This window comes from Pelobates fuscus, chromosome 8 (genome assembly GCF_036172605.1).
Source record: "Pelobates fuscus isolate aPelFus1 chromosome 8, aPelFus1.pri, whole genome shotgun sequence".
In the NCBI taxonomy this organism is placed as follows: Eukaryota; Metazoa; Chordata; class Amphibia; order Anura; family Pelobatidae; genus Pelobates; species Pelobates fuscus.
Window position 1 is genome coordinate 81,547,132 of NC_086324.1, and position 26,758 is coordinate 81,573,889.

A 26,758-nucleotide genomic window follows, 5' to 3' on the forward strand; every position below is an offset into this window, starting at 1 on the left:
GGTCAGGACAGGTGCTGAGGAAAATAAAGATTTTAATCGTTCAAATGCCTCTCTTGCTTCTTTGGGCCAAGATATACAATTTGCTCCTTTTTTTGTTAAATTGGTTATAGGGGAAATCACGGAGGAAAATCCCCTTATGAATTTGCGGTAGTAATTCGCAAAACCTATAAAGCGTTGAGTAGCTTTAAGGCCCTTGGGTAATGGCCACTGTAAGACTGCCTCCAGTTTACGAGGATCCATCTGGAAACCAGACGGAGATATAACGTATCCAAGGAATTGTATCTCCGTTTGGTCAAACTGGCATTTCTCCAGTTTACAGTAAAGGCCGTTCTGTAACAGGGTTTTCAGTACAATTCTCACATGTTCGTGATGTGTCTCTAGGTCTGGGGAATAGATGAGAATGTCGTCCAAATACACTAGAACGAACATGTGAAGGTACTCTCTTAGGACATCGTTGATAAAATCCTGGAATACCGCTGGAGCGTTACATAATCCAAACGGCATAACCAGGTATTCGTAATGTCCCATTCTGGTGTTAAATGCGGTCTTCCATTCGTGACCGTCCTTAATTCTGACTAGATTGTAGGCACTTCGGAGATCGAGCTTGGTAAAGACTCGAGCTCCCTTTAATCTGTCGAATAGCTCTGATATAAGGGGAATAGGGTAGGCATTTTTTATGGTAATCCTATTCAAACCCCTATAATCAATACAAGGGCGTAGGTCTCCTTCTTTTTTAGAGACAAAGAAGAATCCAGCCCCGGCTGGTGAGGAGGACCTACGGATATGACCCTTTCTGAGAGCATCCTTAATATATTCCTCCAAACAAAGATTTTCCTGGGGGGACAAGGCATAGACTCCTCCCTTGGGAGGCATAGTCCCTGGTAATAAGTTTATAGTACAGTCATAAGGTCTATGAGGAGGTAACCCTTCTGACTGGACCTTGTTAAATACCTCTTTCAAATCCATATACTGCTGAGGAATTTGTGTGGTCAAGGGAGGTGTAACAGGAACATTAATGGTGCCAATAGGTTGTGGGATTTGCTTAAAGCAAACACCTTTGCATCTCTCACCCCAACTCACAATCTCTCCTTCAATCCAATCTAAACGTGGATTGTGTTTCAGGAGCCAAGGGAAACCGAGTATTATCGGAACTGTAGGTGAAGATATGATTTGAAAGGTAATTTCTTCAGAGTGGAGAATACCCACTGAAACAGTGATTGGCAGAGTTTCGTGTGTGATGAAAGGCTGGGTAAGAGGCCTTCCATCAATGGCCTCGACTGCTATAGGTTTCTCTTTATGTCTTAAGGGCAGGAGATGTTTAGCAGAGAACTCTTTGTCTAGGAAATTCTCCGCTGCCCCAGAGTCAATCATAGCCTCACACTGAACAGTAGTGTTCTCGAAAGATAAGGTTACTTTGACCAGGAAACGGTTCTTAGTCAATTTAGGGGACATATACATCACACCTAAGGTCGGTCCCCGTACGTGCCTTAGGTGTGCAAGTTTTCCGGCCGAACCGGGCATGACGATCTTAGATGTCCCTTCTTGCCACAATACATACATAACCCCTCGTTACGTCTGTGTTGTCTCTCTGCCTCAGTGAGTTTAGCACTACCCAATTGCATGGGTTCAGGTTCTGGAAGAGGCGTTTGGCTACTCACCACTGGGTTAGAGAAACGAGGAGCTATGGACAAATTAGAACGTCTGTTACGTTGTTTGTTTTTCTCTCTCTCTCTGAGCCGGTTATCAATGTTTATCATGTAGGCAATAAACTCATTAAGACTAACCGGAAGGTCTCTAGCTGCAGTTTCATCTTGTATATTCTCAGCTAAACCTTCAGAGAAAGCAGCCACCAGACCGCTATTGGTCCAATCAACCTCAGACGCTAATGTCCTGAACTCTATTGCATAATCGGCTACAGAACGATTGCCTTGCCTGATTCTCATAAGGGCTTTGGCAGCGTTCTTCTCCCTGCCTTTAGGTTCAAATGTAGCCTTAAAGGCCGTAAGAAAGGTACTGTAATCACGGGCTATTGCGTCACCACTTTCCCATAAGGGGTTAGCCCAAGTCAAGGCTTTTCCAGTTAATTGGTTCATCAGATAGCCTATTTTAGATCTATCTGTTGGGAATGAACCTGGGGAGGCCTCAAAGTGGTATTCTATTTGGTTTAAAAAACCTCTAAATTCCTTAGAATCACCTCCATAACGAGGGGGCGGTGACAAAGTTATGGACGGTGGTTTATGTGGTACGGGAACCACTACAGGTGGCGGAACCACAGGTGGTACAGGAGGGACCTCTAAATAGGCAGTCCTCTGGAGCAAGGTCTGAAATGCCTGAGCAAATTGGTCTAACCTGTGGTCCATATCCTCCACCCTATTTTCACAGGCGATCATATGTTTGCATAGTTCTGCAGGATCCATGGCCATGTCGTAATGTCACGACTAGTAATGTGGTCCAGCACGCAGAATCTATGTAAACATATACATAAGTCAGAAAAGGAAAAATAACAGGACAGAGCGTAAACCGGACCTTAGAATGGCCGGACTAATACGCTAGAGACAGAGAATGGTCAAAGGGAAAGCCGAGGTCAAGGAAGCCAGAAAATACTCAATACCGATAAGACAAGCCAAGTCAGGGAAACCAGAGATCAGAATAACCAGGGAAACGCCAAGGATCAGGATACCAGGAAATCAGAAACACGAAACTAGCACTTTCAGGAAACCAGGAAACTGAAACCACGACATGGCAAAGTACTAGGGTGAATTAGGGGTTTAAATACCCCTCTCTAAGCTATGATTGACCCCAGAACGTACGTGTGCGTTGACGTCGTGACGTCACGCACACGTTAGTATAATTCTCGGGGGCGGGGCTATCCATAGACGCGACCACGTGGTCGGCGCCATATTGGATTCGGGCGTGATGCCCGGAAGAACTACACGCGCGGTTCCCGGCTCGCCGACGAGCAGGTAAGCTCGTGTAGTCGGAGCGGTCGTGCCGGTCAGGCACGACCGTGAGGCTCGGCGGGCCGGTGACCGCAACAATAGCCTTGAGTCCCTTAGGTAATGGCCAATCTAAAATAGACTGGAGTTTGTCAGGGTCCATCTTAAAACCTTCCCCAGAAATCACGTAACCAAGAAAATCTATCTGAGACTGATCAAAGCTGCATTTTTCCAATTTACAGTATAGACCATGTTGCAGAAGTTTCTGTAATACCGCTCTGACCTGTCTATGGTGAGTTTCAATCTCCCTAGAGTGTATCAGTATGTCGTCTAGGTAGACAATGACACAATCATGTTGAAATTCCCTAAGTACCTCATTAATCAGATCCTGAAATACTGCAGGAGCATTGCAAAGTCCAAACGGCATAACTGTGTATTCATAGTGACCGTACCGAGTATTGAACGCCGTCATCCACTCGTGTCCCTGCTGGACTCTCACCAAATTATATGCCCCTCTGAGATCTAACTTGGTGAAGATTTTGGAGCCCTTAAGACGATCAAATAACTCGGTAATAAGTGGAATAGGATAGGCATTTCTGACAGTTATTTTATTCAAGCCTCGGTAATCGATACAAGGTCTCAGCGTGCCATCCTTTTTCTTAACGAAAAAGAACCCAGCCCCGGCCGGGGAAGAAGACCTCCTAATGAATCCCTTTTCTAAATTCTCCTGAATATACTCCTCTAGAACCAAGTTTTCCTGAACAGACAAAGGATATACATGGCCCCTCGGAGGCATAGTCCCAGGTAGAAGCTTAATTTTACAATCAAATGGCCTGTGTGGCGGCAAAGAATCGGCATTCTTCTTGTCAAATACTGCCTTTAAGTCTAGGTAAAGGTCTGGTATCTGTCTTTCTGTGGACTGAATAGGAGTCTCAGGTATGTTAACATTAGCTAATGGAGAAACCTTGCATAAACACCTATCCTGGCAACCCTGGCCCCACGAGAGTATCTCCCCTAACTCCCAATCGATAATAGGGTTATGTTTCTTCAACCATGGGTACCCCAGAACTATGGGAACGGAAGGGGATGAAATGAGCAAAAGAGATAAATTCTCCACGTGTAGGATACCAACATTTAAACTAATGGGTATGGTTTCACGAAAGATAACAGGGTCTAGTAGTGGTCTACCATCTATGGCCTCAACGGCCAAGGGTGTCTCCCTTAGCTGGGATGGGAAATTGTTCTTAATAGCAAAGGCTTGGTCGATAAAATTCTCAGCAGCACCGGAATCTATCAATGCCATAGCCCTTACTACTTCCTTCTCCCAAGTTAAGGAAACTGGTAGCAGAAGCCTGTGATCTTTATAATTAGGAGTAGAGGACAAAATAGAAACACCCAAGGCTTGTCCTCTAGAGAGACTTAGGTGCGAGCGTTTCCCGGACGGTTAGGACAGTTCGAGAGTAAATGACCCTTGGCTCCACAATACATACACAAACCCTCTCTTCTCCTGTACTGTCTTTCCTCCTCAGAGAGGCGGGTATAACCTATCTGCATAGGTTCAGGAAGCAAAGATACCGTGGAGTCAGGACTTGGAAAAGCAGGGGCTAACCTAAAAGAAGGTCTCCGGTTCCTCTCTCGAGTGTTCTGTCTCTCTCTTAAACGTTCATCTATACGAGAGATGAACGAAATTAAATCTTCTAAACTCTCAGGGAGTTCTCTGGTAGCAACCTCATCAAGGATTACTTCAGATAGGCCATTCAAAAATACATCCATATACGCCTGCTCATTCCACTTGACTTCTGACGCCAGAGACCTGAACTCTAGTGCATAATCCACCAGTGTTCGGTTCTCCTGTCTCAGGCGCAACAGTAATCTGGCTGCATTAACCTTTCTACCTGGAGGATCAAATGTTCTTCTAAAAGCAGCTACAAATGCGTTATAGTTATACACTAATGGGTTATCGTTCTCCCATAGTGGGTTGGCCCATCTCAGAGCTTTCTCAATAAGTAGGGTGATAATAAATCCTACCTTTGCCCTATCTGTAGGATAAGAGCGGGGTTGCAATTCAAAGTGGATACTAATTTGGTTTAAAAAGCCACGACACTTCTCAGGAGCCCCACCATAGCGTACTGGGGGGGTAATGCGAGAAGAAGCACCCACTGTGGCTACCTCTAGACCTAAACTGACAGGAGAAACAGGGGTATTACGTATCTCCTCTGGTGGGTTATTGGCATGAGATAATAGAGCCTGTAGCGCAAGCGCCATCTGATCCATTCTGTGATCCATGGCTTCAAACCTAGGATCAGGAGAAGCCAGCTGACTGTTTGTACTTGCAGGATCCATTGGCCCTGTCGTAATGTCAGGATCGGGACAGGGATCCAACACGCAGAGTACAAACAGTAGCCAGATACGTATACCGGACCTTAGAATGGCCGGACTAACGTAAGTAGTACAGTATAGAATGGTCAAAGACAAGCCGAGGTCGAGGGTAACAGAAGACAGGTAAGCGAGAGACAAGCCGAATCAAGGGTAACAGAGATAAGCAGAGTAAGGTAAACAAGCCGGGTCAAAACCAAAAGGGATAATAGAATACACAAGCACTGAGTGACTAGAACAAGCTAGAACCACGACAGGGCAATGAGCTAATGAAAGAAGCTCTGTTAAATACCCTGTTCAGAGCAGTAACCACACCTCCGAGACGTCCTGATTGGTCCTGCAGCAATTGACTGACAGGTCGATCCGGGGGAGTGTCCTGATGATGACTTCCTGCCTAGATGGTGTAAAAGGCAGTCACTCCCTCGCGGCCGGCCTTGCATGACCGGATAGACCGCGGGGAAGGGAGTCATCAGACCGTCTGGATGGTGGAACAGCTAAGTCTCTACCTCTTTTGGAGGTAGAGACCACAGGTACCCTGACACAGGGTTCGTGACATCCAGACAAGGATCAGACAATACGAGGACAATTCTTAATATAATAGCCCATATGGAATCATCTCACATGGAAGGCCTTCTCTTGGCGCTGGACGCGGAGAAGGCCTTCGACAGGTTGAATTGGCTATACATGGAACAAGTTCTGATAAAATTCGGCTTCCCTGACCCATTTATTAAAGGGGTTTTGGCCCTCTATGGCAAACCATCAGCCAAGGTAGCTAATGCGGGTTTTCTATCACAACCCTTTTTGATAACAAATGGCACGCGCCAAGGCTGTCCGTTATCGCCCCTTTTATTTGTTTTATCCTTGGAACCCTTAGCAGATAAGATACGGAAGAACAATGACATAACTGGGATAACCATTTCCAACTCGGAATGCAAACTCTCTATGTTTGCAGATGACGTTCTCATTACCATGTCAAACCCGACCCATTCCCTACCTCATCTTATGAGTACACTACAAGACTATAGCGCCATTTCTTATTATAAGTTAAATCAAACGAAGACACAGGCCTTACCAATGAGACTTCCACAAACCACTGTCCGAACACTGAAGGACAGATTTTCCTTCGATTGGAGGCAGGCACATATCACGTACCTAGGTATAAAGATATCAACCACCTTGAGGGACATCATTAAACATAACTTCTCGACACTACCACGAATGTGCACTCAAACGATATATAAGTGGAAAGACGTGATGCTGTCTTGGTTTGGGAGGATAAACACAATTAAAATGGTACTGCTTCCCAAATTACTGTATATGTTTCGGATGATACCAATCCCGATTTCCCCGACACTAGGCAAACAAATTCAAAGGATCATATCCACATATATATGGGGGGGGTAAAAGACCTCGTCTGTCTTACAGTCTTCTCCAAATCCCGACTTCGAAAGGAGGACTGGGTGCCCCTAACATAATGCAATACCAGAAAGCAGCACTGTTGGAAACAGCAGTCAAGCTTCATGCCGCTAAGTCCACATTACAATGGGTGGATATAGAAAACAACTATAGCCCAATGGGGTCCCCAATAGAAATTATGTGGACGCCTAAACATTTGAGGAAACATACTCATACATTACTGCCACTCTCTAAATTTTCGATCCAAGCGTGGGATAATTTGCATTATAAACACATACCTGACCATAAGTTTTTGCCGTGGGCGCCATTAAAAGCACTAGCCGCGGTTTCTCCTTGGCTATCTGTACACAAATGGAAGAAGATGGGTAACCCCCGGATTGTAGATATTTGTAGCAACGATGAGATCTTACCTTTTCCAGAACTCCAAGCTCTCTATGAATTACCTCACTCATTCATATTCCCTTACCTTCAATTGAAGGACGTCATAGCTAATAGAGTTATCACACTAATAGATTTGGCTCCAGGGCCAAGCAAGAACCTACTCAAACTGTATGATAGATGCCATAAATCCCCAATAAAGACCAAAACTTTGTCTTTAAGCTACCTTACGTTGAACGAGCAATCCCCTGAACCGAAGGTTGCTTATAAATCCCAATGGCACAAAGAAAATCCTCAGAATTTTACAGATGATCACTGGCTTAAATCGCTCCTGGCATTAAAAGGGGTTACCTCCTGTTACTCTCATATAGAATCTCATAAAAAAACTCATTTATCGGTATCTCACGCCGGACAGATTACACCAAATTTACCCTAACGTCCCTGATAGCTGTTGGAGATGTCTCCAGTCCAAGGGTACCATGACCCATATATGGTGGGATTGCCCCCTTATTGCACCTTTATGGGAGGAGGCTCAAAATTTATGGAACAAGGTGGGCTTTCAGTCCTTAACTTTGACATCACGAATTGGTATATTTTTAATGACACCGGATAATTTGTTACGCACAGATAAACAATTATTAAGCATATTAATCCTAGCTACGCGTAGTCTTATTGCTGCTAATTGGAAACAGACCACATGCCCACACCCTAGCTTACTGTACCATAAAACAAGGCAGTTTTTAAAGTATGAACTAATGTCAGCGCACTCGGCTACACAATTATCTACAACCCAATATAATTGGCACCAATGGAATTCCAATGCCTATATAATACAGAAGGAGAAGGGCTTTTAACACAGTCGTGAATCATTTAGGTTATGAGAACGTACAGAGGGTAATAGATTAAACAGAGCAATTTCCAATATATTCCGGCTAGGTACCTTATACCTCTTGATCGCTTTGCTAGGCCTACAATAAACATATACAGCATCTACTTTAGATGTCCTTTTCAATGTACTCAACTTAGTGACTCTAATGCTACACTATGCCCAATCTGGAACTTAGTTTACAGGGACCGATTTGATGGATAGGTCGATATGCTCAATAGGTCTTAATACATTGCACCAGGTTGTCTTCTTATATTGTCCCCTTATGTTGTACCATACTACGCAACAAAGTATTTCCTCGCAAAGAACTATAAGACAATTATACCATACCAGAGAAGACTGTATTGTGCCGGAAGCACCTATGTATATTACATACTGATGAAAAATGTTTTTTATTGATCTGTATACACTTTGGAATGCTTCCAGTCACCCGGCTTCATTGTAATTTAATGAGTGACTTTATGACTTAATGTGTAACATTGTTATGTGTTCTTTCGAACCTTTACATATGTTCCCCTTCCCCTCCCCTCTTCCCTTCTTTTTTCTGTATCCCATTCCCAATGAAAATCTTTCAATAAAACTCAAATTTAAAAAAAAAAAAAAACACTGCATGTACAAAGTTTGACTTCTTTGGTGCCCGGGGTGTGACTCCTCATTGACATCACTAGCTAAACTCAATTATGTGCATATTTCCATGCAAAGAATGTCATTCATTTGCTGAGAACATCCAGCTGAATCCCAAAATGACATCTGCAAAAGTTAGATTTCACTTAGGAAGAAGGTCCAGCTTTGTCACACCCACAGGACCAATTTAAGAGGCAAATCCATTTCAAAATGGTTTGATCCATTACCGGGGCAAGGCACCAGAGTAACCCTTTAAAGGGACACGCATCACTTGAAAATGATCATTTTAAACCATCAAGCAAACACTTTTAAACAAATATACAAACCAAAATATAGAAAGTAAAACTTTTAGATGCATGTTACAAACTTAGTTAGATTGCATTGTTGCCATGCCTCTCAGCTAGGGAAGTTTCTTCAGCCTCAACCACCCTTTTATCCACCCATCTCAGCTTCAGATCAGTCTACGAATGACAGATCATTGCGCAGCTGCTAGAGAGAGAGAAACCCAACAACAGAGACTGCACTGCATTAATCACACTGATCAGACTCCATCTCTTCTACCCCTGTCAGATGTTGCAAGGTCAAGAGTTCTTCTACACGTGTAAATCTGTCAGAAATACCCAATACACTTTTCCAGCATTCCTAGGGATAGGACACTGATTGGTTAGATCAGTGCCACCCTCAATTGGGTGTGGAAAGTATAGGAAAGGAGACAAAGGTATATAAACAAAAAAATATATATATTTACCTGCTTTTTTCAGCCTGCAGAGTGAGGCAACTGCCTCATTAAACAGTAATTCTTTTAAATTAGACAATTGTCTCAAAGTGATACATTAACAACATTTTAATACAACATTACAGGGATCAGATGAGTCTGTTCTATGAGACCTTTAGCTTAAATAACAATGAAATAAAACATGAATGAAAAATGGAAAATGAAGAAAATAGGACACAATCCTCACACATAAACCTTTTCAGCAAGCTAAAGTGCCTTAGGGGTCTGGTCATTTGGGTTTATTATTTATTTATGACTCTCTGTGGAAAAAGAAAAGAGTGACTTTTATCCATGTTTTAAATGTATATTTCTCAAGTAATATTTAACATACATTTTATGCTAGTATGTAATAAAAATGTATTAATATTGTATTATTTGATTGGTTTACTGTCCACTTACCCCAACTTATAGTTTGCATATTATATCTCTTTGAATTAATTAATTTAACAGATTGGATGGCCCTCTGACCAGAAGAAGAAAATAATTTGGATGGACTGTGGGATTCATGCTCGGGAATGGATCTCAGTGGCATTTTGCCAGTGGTTTATTAGAGAGGTATGACATATCTCGTTGTTTAAGTCGTATAAATAATGGTACATTTAAGATGACAGATATATACCGCTACCTGATGACCCTCCATAACTGAATGGTAAGTTTATGTCATTTTACTTCTTACTAAAAATGAAGAAAAATAATTACCATTCTTGGGCGTACTGAGATAGGTTTATAGGGGATGGTCTACAGAATGTTGTTCAATTTAGTCTTTCTAAATGGAGTTAGTTGAAAATGTATGTACCAGATGTGTTTTTAGAAAAAAAAATTACTAGCTAATACGATCATGAAATATAATTATATGTTCTCTTTATTTTTATAATTTCTTTTTAGATTCTTGAAAATCAACATAGTAATCCCGTGTTAAACAAGGCTCTTCGCAATATAGATTTCTATATCGTTCCAGTCCTTAATATCGATGGATTTATTTATTCATGGACTACGGTAAGAATAGAAACAGCTGTAAACTGATTTTCACACAGCTGTGACTTTGCATTATACCAGCCCCCCCACCCCAGATGTTGCTGGACTACAAATCCCATGATTCTCTGGCCATCTATTGCATTCAAATAATTCTGCGCTGCCAGAGTTTGAGATACCTGCACTCTCTAATACTTGTTTCAAGCTATTTTTTGCAGGATATTTTTAAACTGATGGTGTGAAAAAAAAATTACCCTCTCAAATGATGTTCAGTTAAATGTTATATTAGAATCATTTTTAACCATATATTTGTTTGACAGATAAATAATATATTGCTATTTTATTTCTTCTATACCAAATGCATAGGATCGTCTTTGGAGAAAAAGTCGCTCATCACATAAGAATGGCACCTGCTATGGAGTTGACCTTAATCGTAATTTTGATGCACAATGGTGCTGTAAGTTATACAATAAATAACATTAATGGTGTTAAAAACATAATTATACAATTTATCAGTAGTTGTGGAAATCAAAGAAATGTCACGTAGAATCGTGTTTGGAATGATATTGCTTTTAGTTTCACCTTACAAACAGAAAAGAACTATAACTATCTAAATTCCTTACCATGTGTTAAATACATAGAAATTAGCCCTTCACTGAAACTCCCACAACTCTTAGGACGCAGCTATAGATATAGAATTCATAAGACTGCAAAACAAACCTATCCAAAATGGCAATGTTCTATGGCCATTATTGTTTAAGCTCACCTGAGCTTTAGTTTGGGGCCCTAATCTAGGTGGGGTGGGGGAGGGGGGGGGAGGGGAAGGTGTCCTGATCAGGCATCCTGCCTAGGGCAATCTTAACTTTGCTCTGCTTGACGAATCCTAGACTAGAGAGTAGGGATTGATGCACAGCTGGGCGACTGGCCAAGTCAAATATTTTGTGTGGTATGGCTTGTGAAATTAAAGGGACACTGTAGGTACTATAATCCCTTCCTCTCATTGAAGTGGATATAGTTTCTGGAATCCGCTGGCACTGTCCTTCTGTTCAGTGTTAGTCTGGCTTTAGTGGTTTAATCCAAAACGAGAGTTCCAATGAGCCCTCCCCTTTTCACTGCAAGGACTAATGAGAAAGCTTTAGCCTGAGCAGCAATGGGTGCTGTGATTGGCTAAAAATATCAGCTGACCACTCTCAGCCTACCCATTGATGGTATGAATTTGTATGGCTAGAAGGAATTGTGCAGTCTCTGAATTAGCCATACTCCCTAGTGGGGGATGGCCGGTGAGCCACAAGGGTCCCTCATTCAGTGTTAGACTGTTAAAAAATGGTTTAACACTGAATGGAGGGACTGTGCCATCATTTATCATAATAGGTAGTAGGGTCTCTTTGAGTTACCACATCTTGTGGACTATGGAATGAGGAGGTTAATGGAGAAACCTGGGGTGCTCTGCGGTATAATTGTATGCTATAAATACTTCAATAGCTCTGAATACGTTCTGTATCAAGCCAAAACATGTGCATGATAAAACTATTTTTAAAAGCTTTCCAAGTGGTAATTTTCATTTCTGTCTATGAGCCATTTATCTGAATATTTTATCACATTTATGGCTACTTAGTTTGCTGGATGTAATTGTCTTACAATGTAGTTTGATCAGGGTTATTGGTCAGGATTTCAAAGTGAATTCAAATACATTTTGAAATTTAGGTCAACATAGCTGAATGGAAAACATTCCAGAAAAATCTGAATTCACTTGAATTTTTGACAAATTCACCATCTTGTGTATACCTTTCACTATTTTATATGGAATGAACACAAATATAGCTTATCTCTGAGCGTTATTTTCTTTGTCATATCTACTGTATACTTTTAGATAGTACAGATAGTACAGATAGCACAGATAGATGTAAATAAATGTTTGCCTAGATTGTATATATTTTACAGAGTACAGCTCATTCAGTCATAACTACTGGCAAAATATTATTTTTCCTTTATACAAGAAATATGTAAATGGGAATTTGATTTATATAAAATATAAATACAAAAGCGCAAATAGTACTAAAAGATAGGGATATATAATTATTTATATTTATATTTATTATATATAATAAACTATAAATGATTATTAGCTGCTAAAAACATAAAAGTTTATTCCTAAAATCTTATAAACAAATAGTGAAAAGAAAGTATAAGCGCTTAATAGTCCCACAGTGAATTCTGCTGGGTTCTAATATCAAAATAACAATATTGTGCAGAGCTGATGGGTATATATACACCTCCCAGTGGTGTATATGATATCATTCAAGTATAGGAATTTAACAAATGAGCCCAGGTAATAAATTATGATTAAAAAAATTGTTTAAAATGTATTATGCTTAAAAAAAGAGCTAGTAAATAGCTACTAGCACAGTAAAAACAAATGATTATGAATATCAATAATCACTAATAAATGCAACAAAGTCAGTGATGCTGAGAAAGTAAAGTATTCCTGTGGAATATATTACCACTCCTTCATGGCAGTCAGAGGCCGCAGCGCTGGAAAATATATTTTGAAGGTGATGGTAAATATGCTTGATCCTGTGTCCAGGTAGGTACTTTTGTGTGCAAATGGATCTGTATAATGCCAGAATCCTAGCAACGGTGAAAGTTCCTTCGACCAAGTTAGCAACTGTAGTATACACTGTAAATGAATCGCTGAAACTTTGTTGCAATGTAAGCCCGTTATTCACTTCAACGCGTTTTACCCGATCTCTGCAGGCTTTTTCAAGATAGAGAGATAACGGCTCATCATGGTCTTTTATTTCCATTGGATTTCATTTGAAAATTGTCGATCTCTTAACCCCTTAAGACCGCAGGGCGTTCTATGCTGTCCTTATTTAGATGGCTCTAAAAGCTGCAGGGCGGCATAGAACGCCCTGCGATCTTATGTACTTACCCGGTCGCCGGCAATCCCACGCCGGCGATTGCAGTATGGGGACTTACCTGGGAGCAAGGGAGTCCCCCTCCGTCCTCTTCGGCCTCCCTGGGCCATGTGATCCCGAGGTCCTTGCGAGGACCTCGCGATCACATGGACAGCATAGCCGTCCAAGGCATTGCCAGCAGGGGGAGTGCCTGTAATGTAAATACGTTAAAAAATAAAATTAAATAAATAATAAAAAATAAATAAATAAAAATATATATACATGTGTAATTTTGTTCTAACTGTATTTTAAAATTAATATATATATTGAGATCAAAATATATGTAGAACAAAATAATATATATATATATATATATATATATCTATATACATAAGAATATACGTATATATCACTATATATATACCTATATATAAATAAAAATTATTAAAAAAAATATACATATATATACACATATATATATAAATAAAGATGATTCAGGCACTCTCCCTTAAAGAACTAAAAGTTTTCTTGCCTTCGGTGCTACCAGCGTCTGAAATATGCAGCCAAAGACAATTATATCATCAGTGTCATCAGAATTATTATATATATATATATATATATGTGTGTGTATATATATATATATATATATATATATATATGTGGCCAAAGATGAAGTAGGAGCACTCAAAAGGACTTTTTCGTGATTTTTATGTGGTAAAAAGGTTTACATCAAAGTGTAACGCATCAAATCAATCGACGTTTCGACCCCTAAGGGTCTTTTTCAAGATCAAATAATATATATAATATAGATCTTGAAAAAGACCCTTAGGGGTCGAAACGTCGATTGATTTGATGCGTTACATTTTGTTGTAAACTTCTTTACCACATTAAAACCACGGAAAAAGTCCTTTTGAGTGCTCCTACTTCATCTTTGGCCACATATATATATATATATATATATATATACACACACATATATATATATATATAATAATTCTGATGATATAATAATTCTGATGACACTGATGATATAATTGTTGTGACACGTTTTACTTTAATATTTGTGTTCAGCGAAGTCTCCCGAGTATAACAGTACCCCTCATGTACAGGTTTTATGGTGTTTTCAAAAGTTACAAAGTCAAATATAAGGCTTGCGTTTTAGTTTTTTCACATTAAAATTCGCCAGGTTGGTTATGTTGCCTTTGAGACCCTACGGTAGCCCAGGAATGAAAATTACCCCCATAATGGCATACCATTTGCAATAGTAGACAACCCAGGGTATTGCAAATGGGGTATGTTCAGTCTTTTTTAGTAGCCACTTAGTCACAAACACTGGCCAAAATTGGCGTTCAAATTCGTTTTTTGCACTTTCAAATATTAACACTAACTTTGGCCAGTGTTTGTGACCAAGTGGCTACTAAAAAAGACTGGACTTACCCTATTTGCAATACCTTGGGTTGTCTACTTTTGCAAATGGTATGCCATCATGGGGGTAATTCTTATTCCTGGGCTATCATGTGGTCTCAAAGGCAAAGTAACCAATCTGGCGAATTTTAATTTGACAAAAATGAAAAATGTAACATGCTATATTTAACCCTGTTACTTCACAAAACACCATAAAACCTGTACATAGGGGTACTGTTTTACACGTGAGATACCGCTGTATTTTATTGCAGTAAAAGCAAACAGTATTTTGACATTCACAGTTAAAATGTCACGTAGAACTAAGAAAATGAAAAAAAAAACGGATTTTCTCCCATTTTTTGTTTACATTTTATTCATATTAAATTATGTTCCATACCTAAATATTTGATGTTAAATGAAAGCCCTGTTTCCCCTGATGATATATATGATATATAATAAGTGTGGGTGCATTTAATATGAAAGAGGTGAATTACAGTTGGACAGACATATAGCACAAATGCCAGGTTTTGTTTGCGTTTTGTATTGATCACAACTTCTACATTTGGCTGCGGTCTTAAGGGGTTAAAGGTGTAGTTTGTTTTCTGCTGGGGCAGAACTTTCATGTGCTTTACTTCAGTGTTGCACATTTGATATTTTCTAAAACTGTTTAAGTTTATAAAGTTTTGGTGCAATGTCCTTGTAATAATAAACATGATATTGTTTGTTCTCTAGTAGTTTTAAGTACCCAATTTGATAATCATATCAATTTTAAACTTTATGAGGAATACGCATTCAATTAATATATTTTATACAGAGATGACAAAATTAAAAACATAGTTAAAATATTGTGGTGTTGCAAATTAATTAACATATATATATTTTATACACAAGGTTTTTGTATACACAAATGTGCATTTAATATTTTATTTTGATCAGTGCTTCTAAAGGTAGATTTTGTTCATTAAAAAGGTCTTAAAAAAATATTATGTTCTGAAAAAGACAGAATAAAAAAGGGAATAAAAAGTGTAAAAATTATGGTATAGTAAAATATGTAAAATCTTTAGAATCTATAAGGGGCTGTCACAGTAGTAATTTAGTGCAATGTGCCTAAAATAACTCATAAATGTTACTTAATTCTAGGCATTAAGACGAACAGGACAAGAGTTTTGAGATTAAAAATCCAGAATGTCTCTTGCATAGATTATATTTTAGTTAGGTCACCCCCTCTCCAATGTAATTGAATTAATTGGATGCCACAATATTTTAAGGTATTGGGATTACTGTCATGGCATTCTTAAAAGTGCTTGGATAAAGTGTGATTTAAAAAAAATATATTTTTATATTGTATATATGTTCTCTGAGTCTTAATTTTAAATGTAATTTATATTGTTATATTATGGGGCCAGTGTGACTATTTAGAAGAGCTTTTTATGCCATAGTTTGTACTGATTTGGTAGGAATCAAAGGTTTGTTTTTCTTATTAAAATCTAGATATGTTTTTGAGCATACTGTTTATACCAAATGAATAAAATTGATATATAGTTTGCCGCTGCTATTTTAGTAGAATAATAAATGTAGAAAAGAAAAGCTAGGAATCATAGACATATGAAATAAGGGAATAACATTACATTACAAAACCAGAAAAGTGACAACTTTCTATTGTGAAGTCCAAGCATATATGTAAGTTTATGACACGTTCCAAAGTTTACTTTTATCTCTCCTGGAAGTGTGTGTTTTATAGCACACATGGGACTCCAATTAGTTTCTTCTTATCTGTGCCTTTCTGGTCACTGATTACAATTTAACCTAGGACTGGAGACAGTAACAGATAGTGAGAATGCAGGTTGGATTTGAAAAGGAGGAGTTTTTGTATTCTATTCCTCCATGTAAATTAACTAATTAATTAGCAATATTCAGATTAATCTGCTAGATGGCAGTGAAACCATTCATCTACTGACATGTTCAGGACCATTTGGTTGGCTTTACTATCCCATTAGGGCCAGGAGACTAGTTATTTCTTCAGTCCGACAATATTTACAATTGCATGGTGCATATGTGTCTCATTAGACTTTTTCATTTAAAAGCATATTATTGTTTAGCTTACTCTTTAATATGTTGTATGTCCATGATTCTGTTTAATTTGTTTGATGTCATTCAGCCATCGGGGCATCTGAGAACTGTAGCACCCTGACATACTGTGGAACTGGACCTAATTCAGAACCAGAGTCAGCTGCCGTAGCAGACCTTGTGGGAAGCCTCAAATCTGAGATCTTGTGCTTCCTGACCATTCACTCGTACAGCCAATTAATTCTACTTCCATATGGTTATACCAAAGACCCATCCAAAAACCATGATGAAATGGTAAGGTTATTTTATTTATTGAAAGTAGCCAAATCATTACTGGAGGTAATTTTGTGAAGTATTAGATCTGATATGTTATAAATAATGTGTGGAGTATGAATAGACCCATTATCTGATCAGATTTATTCTACAATAATGAAAAATAAAAAAAACTGATTACATCTTTCTCAACCAGTGCTGTAGATAAGTGTACCTAGGGTATTTACCAGGATTGAATTGCCTTTTGGCACTCCATGAATAAAAACATAAAAAATGTTTCTTCACAGCTTGTGTCTCACTGCACCACCTGACCCCCTTTTGTGTCGTTTTGTACCCATTCATCCCTTTTTCTGTATCTCCTTACTCACTTTCTTACTTTTACGTCTCTACTTGCACACTTATACTCTTTTAAGTCTCACATTACCCCCCTCAGCCCATTTTGTGTCTCTTCCTGTTTTAATACCACATTTGCGACTCTCCTTGCTCTACCTTAACCCCTTAAGGACACATGATGGAAATATTCTGTCATGGTTCCCTTTTATTCCAGAAGTTGTGTCCTTAAGGGGTTAATGAACCCTTTTATGTTTCTTTTCTTTTCTGCTAACCCAGGTTTGTGTCTTGCTTTATCCCTCACCCACTAGCATATTCCCTTTGTCCAGTGAAAATGCGCTGAAATTGTCATCTCTTAATTAGACACTCAAAACCTGAAAATGCCTATATGGGGGTTATCATGGGGAAAGCAGCAGAATATAAATATTTCTTCTTTAGAGTAGTGGAGCACAATGTTTGCTTTGTCAGAGGGTAGTGATAAAATGATAAAATATAGAAATTATACTTTTGTATACTATTTCTAGATTCAGTGAACATTATCAAACTTACAGTCCCTGTATAAAACGTAGCAAATGTTTTTATTAAAAAAAATCTTTTTACTACATATTTGCAATATATTCACTATGTGAGGTGTATACCTAATCAAAACTAAGAAATACATATATTGTGGTTTCTTTTCTATAGCTGTACTGGCTGTGTATTAATTATTATATAATTTTTATTCAGACATACCCAAAATGTATGGGTGCACTTAACAACCAAGTATGAAAGTATGGTGGAACAAACACATAGCAATAACGCCAGAACAGCTCAAGTCACAAATGCAGTGAATTCTGGAAAAATCCCACTTACTAAGAAGTTAAATATTAAGTATGGCTGTTAAGTGAAGTCATTTACTTCACAAATGTATTTCCATATAGATTAAAGGAGGGACTATCCTGATTTTGGATAGAAAGGAACACTATTTAGCCCCTTGCCCTCCCCACCTCCCTTAAATAGGGTAAAAACTCAACTTATTTCCACCACCAGCATTTGGCTCTGCCTCCTTGGCTGACATCATCAGAACTGATGATTTCATCCAATCACAATGATTTTCCATAGGAAAGCATTGTATTGACTAAGACTGCCAATGAGGTGGACCGGAGGTGGGGCCAAACGCTCTGCTGGTCAATCAACATGTCCTCATAGAGATGCATTGAATCAATGCATATCTATGGGGAAAGTTCAGTGTCTCCATCAAGAGCGTGGAGACATTGAACATCAGTGCTGCACACTGTGCAGTACTGACCCAAGAAGCACCCCCAGTTGCCATCAAAGGAGTGACTATGGAGGTGTCCCTAGGCAGCAATATAATCACTACCCTTTCTCTGAAAATAACGTGTTTACAGCAAAAAGCATACAGGGACTGAATATAGATACCAGAACAACTACAGTAAGCTGTAGTTGTTCTGGTGACTATAGTGTCCATTAAATATGTAATTCTAATGTGCCTACTTTTGGAGCTCTGCAGTTTTATTGCGCTTGGTGGAATATCAGTGTTTTATAGCAATAACATTCCTATCACTATGTCTTTTAACAATAATAAATGTGTTTAGAAACATTCTGTGTAAATAAGATAATCTGGACTTGTTATTAACCTCTTCACTACCATGCACTGTTTTTGACTGAAAAGGTATTAGCATAACATTTATTTTTAGCTAGCCTTTAAACATATCATAATGCAACAACTTTGTTTATAGATTGGTTTGCAGACAAACTTAAACATTAGAATTAGCAGAGATATTCACTAAAGTGAGATTTCAAAGTGAACTTGAAGTGAATTTAAAATTTAAGGTCAAAGTAGCTGAACTGGAAACATAGCTGACTTAGAGAATGTTTACAATATCTTACCTTTCATTTCAAATTCATTTCAAACTCACTTTGAATTTTCACTTTAGTGGATAACACTGAATTAAAATTTGCACAATTTACATGTTTAACTTATTCGTTCATCCTTTATAAAATATGTGGAAAATGAAAAGCCTTAGACAGTATGCAGTGAGGGCAATTTATCTTCCAATATTACACTCAAAATATTAATATTTCAGGGTCTGAAATATTAATATTAAAGGTGTACTATAGGCTCATGAGCACAAACATGTATTCCTGTCCCTATAGTGTTAAAACCACCATTTATCCACCCTGGCCCCCTCATACCTCCCTAAATATAGTAAAATCTTACTATATTCAAGTCTGGATCTGCTTGCTTTGTCCCTGTTTCCTTTAGACCTGCCTGCTGACATCAGCAGAAGTGGTAGCCTGATCCAATCACAATGCTTCCCCTTAGGATTGGCTGAGACTGACAAAGAGGCAGATCAGGGCCAGAGCCAGAACAATTTAAACACAGCCCTGGCCAATCGGCACCTCCTCATAGAGATGAATTGAACCAATGCATCTCTATGAGGAAAGTTCAGTGTCTGTGTGCAGAGAGTGGAGACACTGAATGTTTGGATGCATTTTAGGCAGCCATGAGCCAGGAAGGATATCTAACAGCCATCTGAGAAGTGGCCAGTGAAGTTATCTCTAGGCTGTAATGTAAACACTGCTTTTTTCTGAAAAGTTGGTGTTTACAGCAAAAAGCCTAAGGTAATGATTCTACTCACCAGAACAAATTCAATAAGCTGTATAGTGCTCTCCTGTTCCCATAACATGTGACAAAAATACCGTATATACTCGAGTATAAGCCGACCCGAATATAAACTCGAGTATAAGACTAGGGTGGGAAATGCAGCAGCTACTGGTAAATTTCTAAATAAAATTAGATCCTAAAAAAAATATATTACCGTAATTGAATATTTATTTACAGTGTGTGTATAATGAATGCAGTGTGTGCGTATGAGTGCAGCGTGTGTGTGTATGAGTGCAGCGTGTGTATGAGTGCAGTGTGTGTATGAGTGCAGCGTGTGTGTGTATGAGTGCAGCGTGTGTATGAGTGCAGCGTGTGTATGAGTGCAGTGTGTGTGTGTATGAATGCAGTGTGTGTGTGTATGAATGCAGTGTGTGTGTATGAGTGCAGTGTGTGTGTGTATGAGTGCAGTGTGTGTGTGTATGAGTGCAGTGTGTGTATGAATGCAGTGTGTGTATGAATGCAGTGTATGAATGCAGTGTGTGCAGGGCCGGTGCAAGGATATTTGCCCCCCCCCATATGTCCTGACCTCCCCTCCTCCTCCCTCAGTGGTCCTTACCTCCCCACCCCCGTGTTCCTTCACCCCCCTCCCCCAGTGGTCCTGACTCACCCCTCCCCTAGTGGTCCTTACCCTCCCCTCCCCTAGTGGTCCTTACTTCCCCCTCCCCTCCCCTAGTGGTCCTTATCCCCCCCTCCCTCCCCTAGTGGTCCTTATCCCCCCTCCCTCCCATAGTGGTCCTTATCCCCCTCCCTCCCATAGTGGTCCTTATCCCCCTCCCTCCCTCCCATAGTGGTCCTTATCCCCCCCTCCCTCCCATAGTGTTCCTTTTCTCCCCCCCTCCCTCCCATAGTGGTCCTTATCCCACCCCCCTTCCTCCGATAGTGGTCCTTATCCCCCCCTCCCTTCCATAGTGGTCCTTATCCCCCCCCCCTCCCTCCCATAGTGGTCCTTATCCCCCCCCCTCCCTCCCATAGTGGTCCTTATCCCCCCCTCCCTCCCATAGCGGTCCTTATCCCCCCCCCTCCCTCCCATAGTGGTCCTTATCCCCCCTCCCTCCCATAGTGGTCCTTATCCCCCCTCCCTCCCATAGTGGTCCTTATCCCCCCCTCCCTCCCATAGTGTTCCTTTTCTCCCCCCCTCCCTCCCATAGTGGTCCTTATCCCACCCCCCTCCCTCCGATAGTGGTCCTTATCCCCCCCTCCCTTCCATAGTGGTCCTTATCCCCCCCTCCCATAGTGGTCCTTATCCCCCCCCCTCCCTCCCATAGTGGTCCTTATCCCCCCCCTCCCTCCCATAGCGGTCCTTATACCCCCCCTCCCTCCCATAGTGGTCCTTATCCCACCCCCTCCCTCCCATAGTGGTCCTTATACCCCCCCCTCCCACAGTGGTCCTTATACCCCCTTTTTATTATTATTATTTTTTTTATTATTATTTTTTATTATTATTTCTTATTTTATTTATTTTTCGTCCCCCCTCCCTGCTTGATACATGGCAGGGAGGGGGGCTCTCCTTCCCTGGTGGTCCAGTGGCAGTTCAGTGGGGGGAAGAGGGGGGCTTGCAGAGCTGTAACTTACCTGTTCTGCAGCTCCTGTCAGCTCTCTCCTCCTCTGCGCCGTCCGTGCAGCTCCTTCTATCAGCTCACACTGTAAGTCTCGCGAGAGCCGCGGCTCTCGCGAGATTAACACTGGGAGCTGACCGAGGTGCTGAACGGACGGCGCGGAGGAGGAGAGAGCTGACAGGAGCTGCAGAACAGGTAAGTTACAGCTCTGCCAGCCCCCCTCTCCCCCAGTCTGTATTATGGCAATGTAAATTGCCATAATACAGACCTTGACTCGAGTATAAGCCGAGTTGGGGTTTTTCAGCCCAAAAAATTGGCTGAAAAACTCGGCTTATACTCGAGTATATACGGTAGATAACTAAAAATGGATAAATACTTTGCTCATGCTTATTTTGAAGGATCCTGAAGACATTATTAGCATTACAGCTTACTAAAAATTGCAAGATAATGTAAAAAAAGATGTCTGCATTTAAGCATAGTGCCCACATACAGTTAATCCAGTTTGATCATATATTTTACAAGATAATGGTATTTATTACTGCAATATCAATATTTTTCAATCTTTGGGCTGCTAATTTAATGTGAACATTGAAATTGTAGAGTTCATCAATCCACCCCCTCCCTGACTGTAAGAATAATATGACCCATTGGAATTAATTTTACTGTTTGAAAGCAGGGGATGAGATTATATTTTGAGTATGTTTACTGGCATTATATTAGTAACTAGTCTAGTAGTTTCTGGCAAAGAAATGTGTTCCTCTACAAGCTTGTAACTAGAGTATAAATAATGGTAAGTGAGGCTTTATGTTTTAGATTTAATTTTGCAGATAACATGGAAAAAAAATGTATATTCAGTTTCGTTATTGAAGGGGTTAATACAATACTCACTTACATCAATGTAAGTACTGAGCAATGTAATAGTCTCCAAAAAGATCCACCCTTGCACACTCACCCCATAACACCACATTTTCTTTACCATTTCATATTGTGCAGGGCATGTTTTACTTAATACTTTTATTTTAATTTGACATTTAAGCAGGAACAGTTTACAGAATAAAATATAATAGAATAATAGAAATAGAATAGACTAAAACAATTCTAGAAAAGTTCACATTACTTGCACATCTGCAAAAACTACAAGTTTCTTAATTTCATATCAAAGGTCACTGTGATTGTTGAATAATGATGTAAACCATAATCTGCACTATTTATATTATTTTATTTGCTATCTTTACAGCTCACTGTTGCTGAGAAGGCTGCAGCTAAACTCCAACAGAGACACGGCACCACATATCAAGTTGGATCCTCAGCTCACATACTCTGTAAGCTTTTGTAAACATGTGGTTAATAATGTTTAGCAGTATTGATAAATGCAACATAGAAAAAACAACTTTATAATACTCAGCTTATAAACATCTCTATGTGATAAAACAAACACGATAAGGTTTATTTGATTGAGTTCATTTAGTATCACAATAAACAATAATTAGACTGAGGGCAGTTATGGACTCTAGATAGAGTGTCAAACAGATACTGTTGGCTTATTACAGTTTATTAACTCTCAAACATAGTTGGTAACGTTGTGTTTAGCTAATATCCAAATTCCTACAGGCTCCTGAGAACTCTGGGACGCCAGTTTTCAGTACCTTTCATTTTCCTTTTTGAGCTTAAACAGGTGGGGAGATATAAGTACCAGAAACCTTGGTCTTCCTCTGTAGTTCAGTCAGCCTTAAAGAACACTCTGGGCACCATAACACCTTTGTCAAAATTAAGTTTTCGAGAACCAATAAGTAGCTTTTCCTTTATAAAAACAAACCCGAGGGTTTTCTCCAGTTGATTCTCCAATTCCCCAACACGATCCGTCTTTTTCAATTGACTTTATTGAAGCACATACAGGGCCTGTGCAAGGATTTTTGCTGCCCTAGGCAAAAAATTATTTGCCGGCCCCCATGTAGTGACAGCACAATGTCCTACCCACATGATTCACCCATGTCATTACATCACATGAGGGACTGCATCGTCAGCATTCTGGACGACTTGACAGTATTTATGCTCTTTGTTGGGTCTGCCTGGGTAGCTCATTTGTCCAGACTGCAGTATAGCCGCCGCATATGCAGCCCATTTTATTTGGGTGTGCACCAGAATATTCTTTATCTGTGTTTTTATTTTTATTTTTTCATTGTTAGGTAAGTAAATATTTATTAAAATGTTGAATGGATGTGTGGTGTGGGTGTGTGTCTTGTGTAAGGTGGATGAGAGTATTGCAGCTATGTGTATGTTGTGGCTTTCTGTGCGTGATGTATAAGGCTGTGTAATGTGTGTGGGTATAGCAGTGAGTGGTATTTGTAGCAGTGTGAGTAGCTGTGAGTGATACATTTCGGCCACTGTGAGTGTTACGTTTGGCAATGTGTGATGTGTGGAAAATGTATGTGGGAAGTCGTAAAATTTCCATGTATTACAGACCCTATATAGCTGGGGGGTGGGGAGTTTAGGCGCTGTAATGAGGGGGGCTAGGGGCTTAAGTGGCCGTAAGGAGCAGCAGTGTGGTGATTAGGACCTGTAGTGGGGTGGTTAGGACCTGTAGTGTGGGGGTCAGGGGTTGTATTGAGTGGGTCAGTGGTAGTACTGGAGGTTTAGTGGCAGTATTTGGGGTGGTTAAGGGGCTTTTATGGGGTGTCAGTGGCAGCTGTAGGTGGGTCAGGGGCTGTAGTTAAGGGGTCAATGGCATTATTGGGGGTTAAGGGGCTTTAGTGGGGGGTCAGTGGCAGTAGCAGGGGGTCAGGGGTTGTAGTAGAGGGGTCAGTGGCACTATTGGGGGTTAAGGGGCTTTAGTGGGGCCCCCAGTAGCAGTACCGGGGACTCAGGGGCTGTAGTGGAGGGGTCAGTGGCAGTATTGGGGGGTTACAACCTGTAGTGGGGGTAAGGGGCAATAGTAGGGTCTTAGGACCTGTTGTGAGGGTTAGGGACAGTAGCAGAGGGCTAGGGGCAATAGTGTTGAGTTAGAACCTGTAGTGGGAGATTAGGGGCTGTAGGAGGGTTTATGGCAGAATTGGGTTAGAGACAGTAGTCGGGGTTTATGGCAGTATCAGGTTAGGGGCAGTAGTGTGGGTTTGTGGCAGTATTGGGGGGTTAGAACCTATAGTGGGATGTTTGGACTTTAGGGGATGTAGGAGGTTAAAAAGAGGAACATTAAAAAAAATATATATATGTTAAATGTTTTTCCCCCCTCCCAGAGGCTTGCCTTGGGGTAACCCATGGCAACATTCTAATACAGCTTTGGCAGGCGGGGTGATACAGATGCAAATTGTAGGCGCTCCTGGTGCTCACTGAATCGCTCTTTTCAGGGCGGCAGCGGCGTCTCTGTCCTCAGTGTCACGGGGCTTGGATGCTGCCACAGCAATTGTAAAAACGCAGTTAAGCAGTGTCCCTTCCAAATGTGCGCCCTAGGCCGGCGCCTACTTCGCCTATAGGTGGTACCGGCCCTGAGCGCATAGTGCCGCAGTGCAGTGGTACTACTGATTCAATAAAGGGCATGTACATATTTTTTAGAAATGGAGAGCTACTGATTTGTTCTGAATGTTCTCAAACGGTTTAAACCCTTCAGGCACAAAAGTGCCAGGTAACCAACTAGCAGCATAACATTTTCATTTTTATGAAGTTGTTATGGTGCTCTGAGTGTTCCTTTAATAGCAGACCTGCAGGAATACTTTTAAAGGGTTCAAAATTCAGTGCTGTCCCAGCGCTTCTATTTTCCATGGGGAGAGAGAAGTGGGGAAAAAGGGTGGAAAGGGGGGAGGTGTGGGGGGGGGGGGGGCTTGACAGAAAGAGGAAGGGACAGCCTTCGTTGGTTCTGCCTTCATTGCTGAGATCATCAGTCTTGATGATCTCAGCTAATCTAATGCCTTTTCATCTGAAAGTATTGAGATACTATTTCACATGCGCAATGAATTAATACATCTCTATGGGGAGCGTTCAGGTTCTCCATGCAGAGGGTAGAGGCACAGAATGCCAGTGCTGCATATTGTTCAGCACTGAACAAGGAAGCACTTCTATTTGCCATCTGAGTGACTGCCACTATAAGTGTTACTATGCACCAATGTAAACACTGCATATTTTCAGAAAAGAGCATTTACAATGCTCAGCCTGCAGAGACAAGCTATAGACATCAGAACCTCTACATTAAGCAGAACTAGGTCTGGTGACTATAGTGTCCCTTTAAAAAACCCTTTACTCTAACTACTTTTAACATTATTTTTTAACTCTGCATGCATTTACACAGCTGTATTCACTCACTATACTCACAGATTCATACACAATACATTTCAAGCAAAGCAGAAATATATACATATATACACTTTATAAATATGCAGTTGTTAAATTTGAATCTGTTTTTTTAGGATGTTTTAGGACTGCAATGTCCAGTTGATAAATTAATTATACTTTACCTGCCTTATTGCTGGGTTTGGGAGCAGGGAGCATCTTAGAATGTCGTGCCTACAAGCACCTACATGTAAATCCAGCCCTGTGGGCGTGGTATCTCGTTAGATTGCTGATGGCTTTGACCAAAGATGGCTTCCTCCACTGACCAGACAGAAGCCTGAAAATTCCCTTAAACAAAAAAATTACTTATATGTGGATTACAGTAATGATACATAGGGGTTAAAATACTGCAAACATTTTATTTTAAATAATAAAACACATGCCAGTTTTCTTTGATATTTGATAGATTAATATAATCAAAGTCACATATCTCATTGAGTGCATCTTTATTGTTTAAACTTGACTTTAAACATAAATTCCCTTTTTTGTATTGTTTTATATGATTGCCTAGTTAAACTATGCCTTTCGTTCAGGGGCAAGCTGGTGGCAATTGCGCCCCCCCAAGCTACGCAAAATTCTAGCATTGATGGAATATATATAGCCACCTCTGCGGGTAGGGGGAGGCAGTGCAGACATCTTGTCTGTCTGCCTCTTGTGCTCCCTATATGTCTCATGAAGTCAGAGGTTGCAAATCACATGACCCACGACCTCTGACTTTATTAAACATGCATAGAGCACAAGAGGCATACAGACAGGATACCTGTTCACATACACAGTGAACAGGCAACATGCTCCCCCCAACTAGACACCAGGCAAGTCCTCAAGGATGTCATCTGGGTCCTTGGGTAAGTGCAAGGAATGTCATCTGGGTCCTGGGGTA

General features: G+C 40.3%; 2 protein-coding genes across 2 annotated transcripts in view; both read left to right on the top strand.

The window, feature by feature from the left end:
• Window positions 1-26,758, top strand: part of LOC134570823 (carboxypeptidase O-like) — a 467,541-nt gene that overhangs the window by 134,677 nt on the left and 306,106 nt on the right. The window lies entirely within an intron of this gene.
• Window positions 1-26,758, top strand: part of LOC134571266 (carboxypeptidase O-like) — a 54,989-nt gene that overhangs the window by 24,423 nt on the left and 3,808 nt on the right. The window contains exons 6-10 of the mRNA XM_063429437.1: window positions 9,842-9,946; window positions 10,277-10,387; window positions 10,730-10,820; window positions 16,823-17,025; window positions 22,796-22,880. Of these exons, the coding sequence (XP_063285507.1) occupies window positions 9,842-9,946; window positions 10,277-10,387; window positions 10,730-10,820; window positions 16,823-17,025; window positions 22,796-22,880 (595 nt within the window). The remainder of the gene's footprint in view (window positions 1-9,841; window positions 9,947-10,276; window positions 10,388-10,729; window positions 10,821-16,822; window positions 17,026-22,795; window positions 22,881-26,758) is intronic.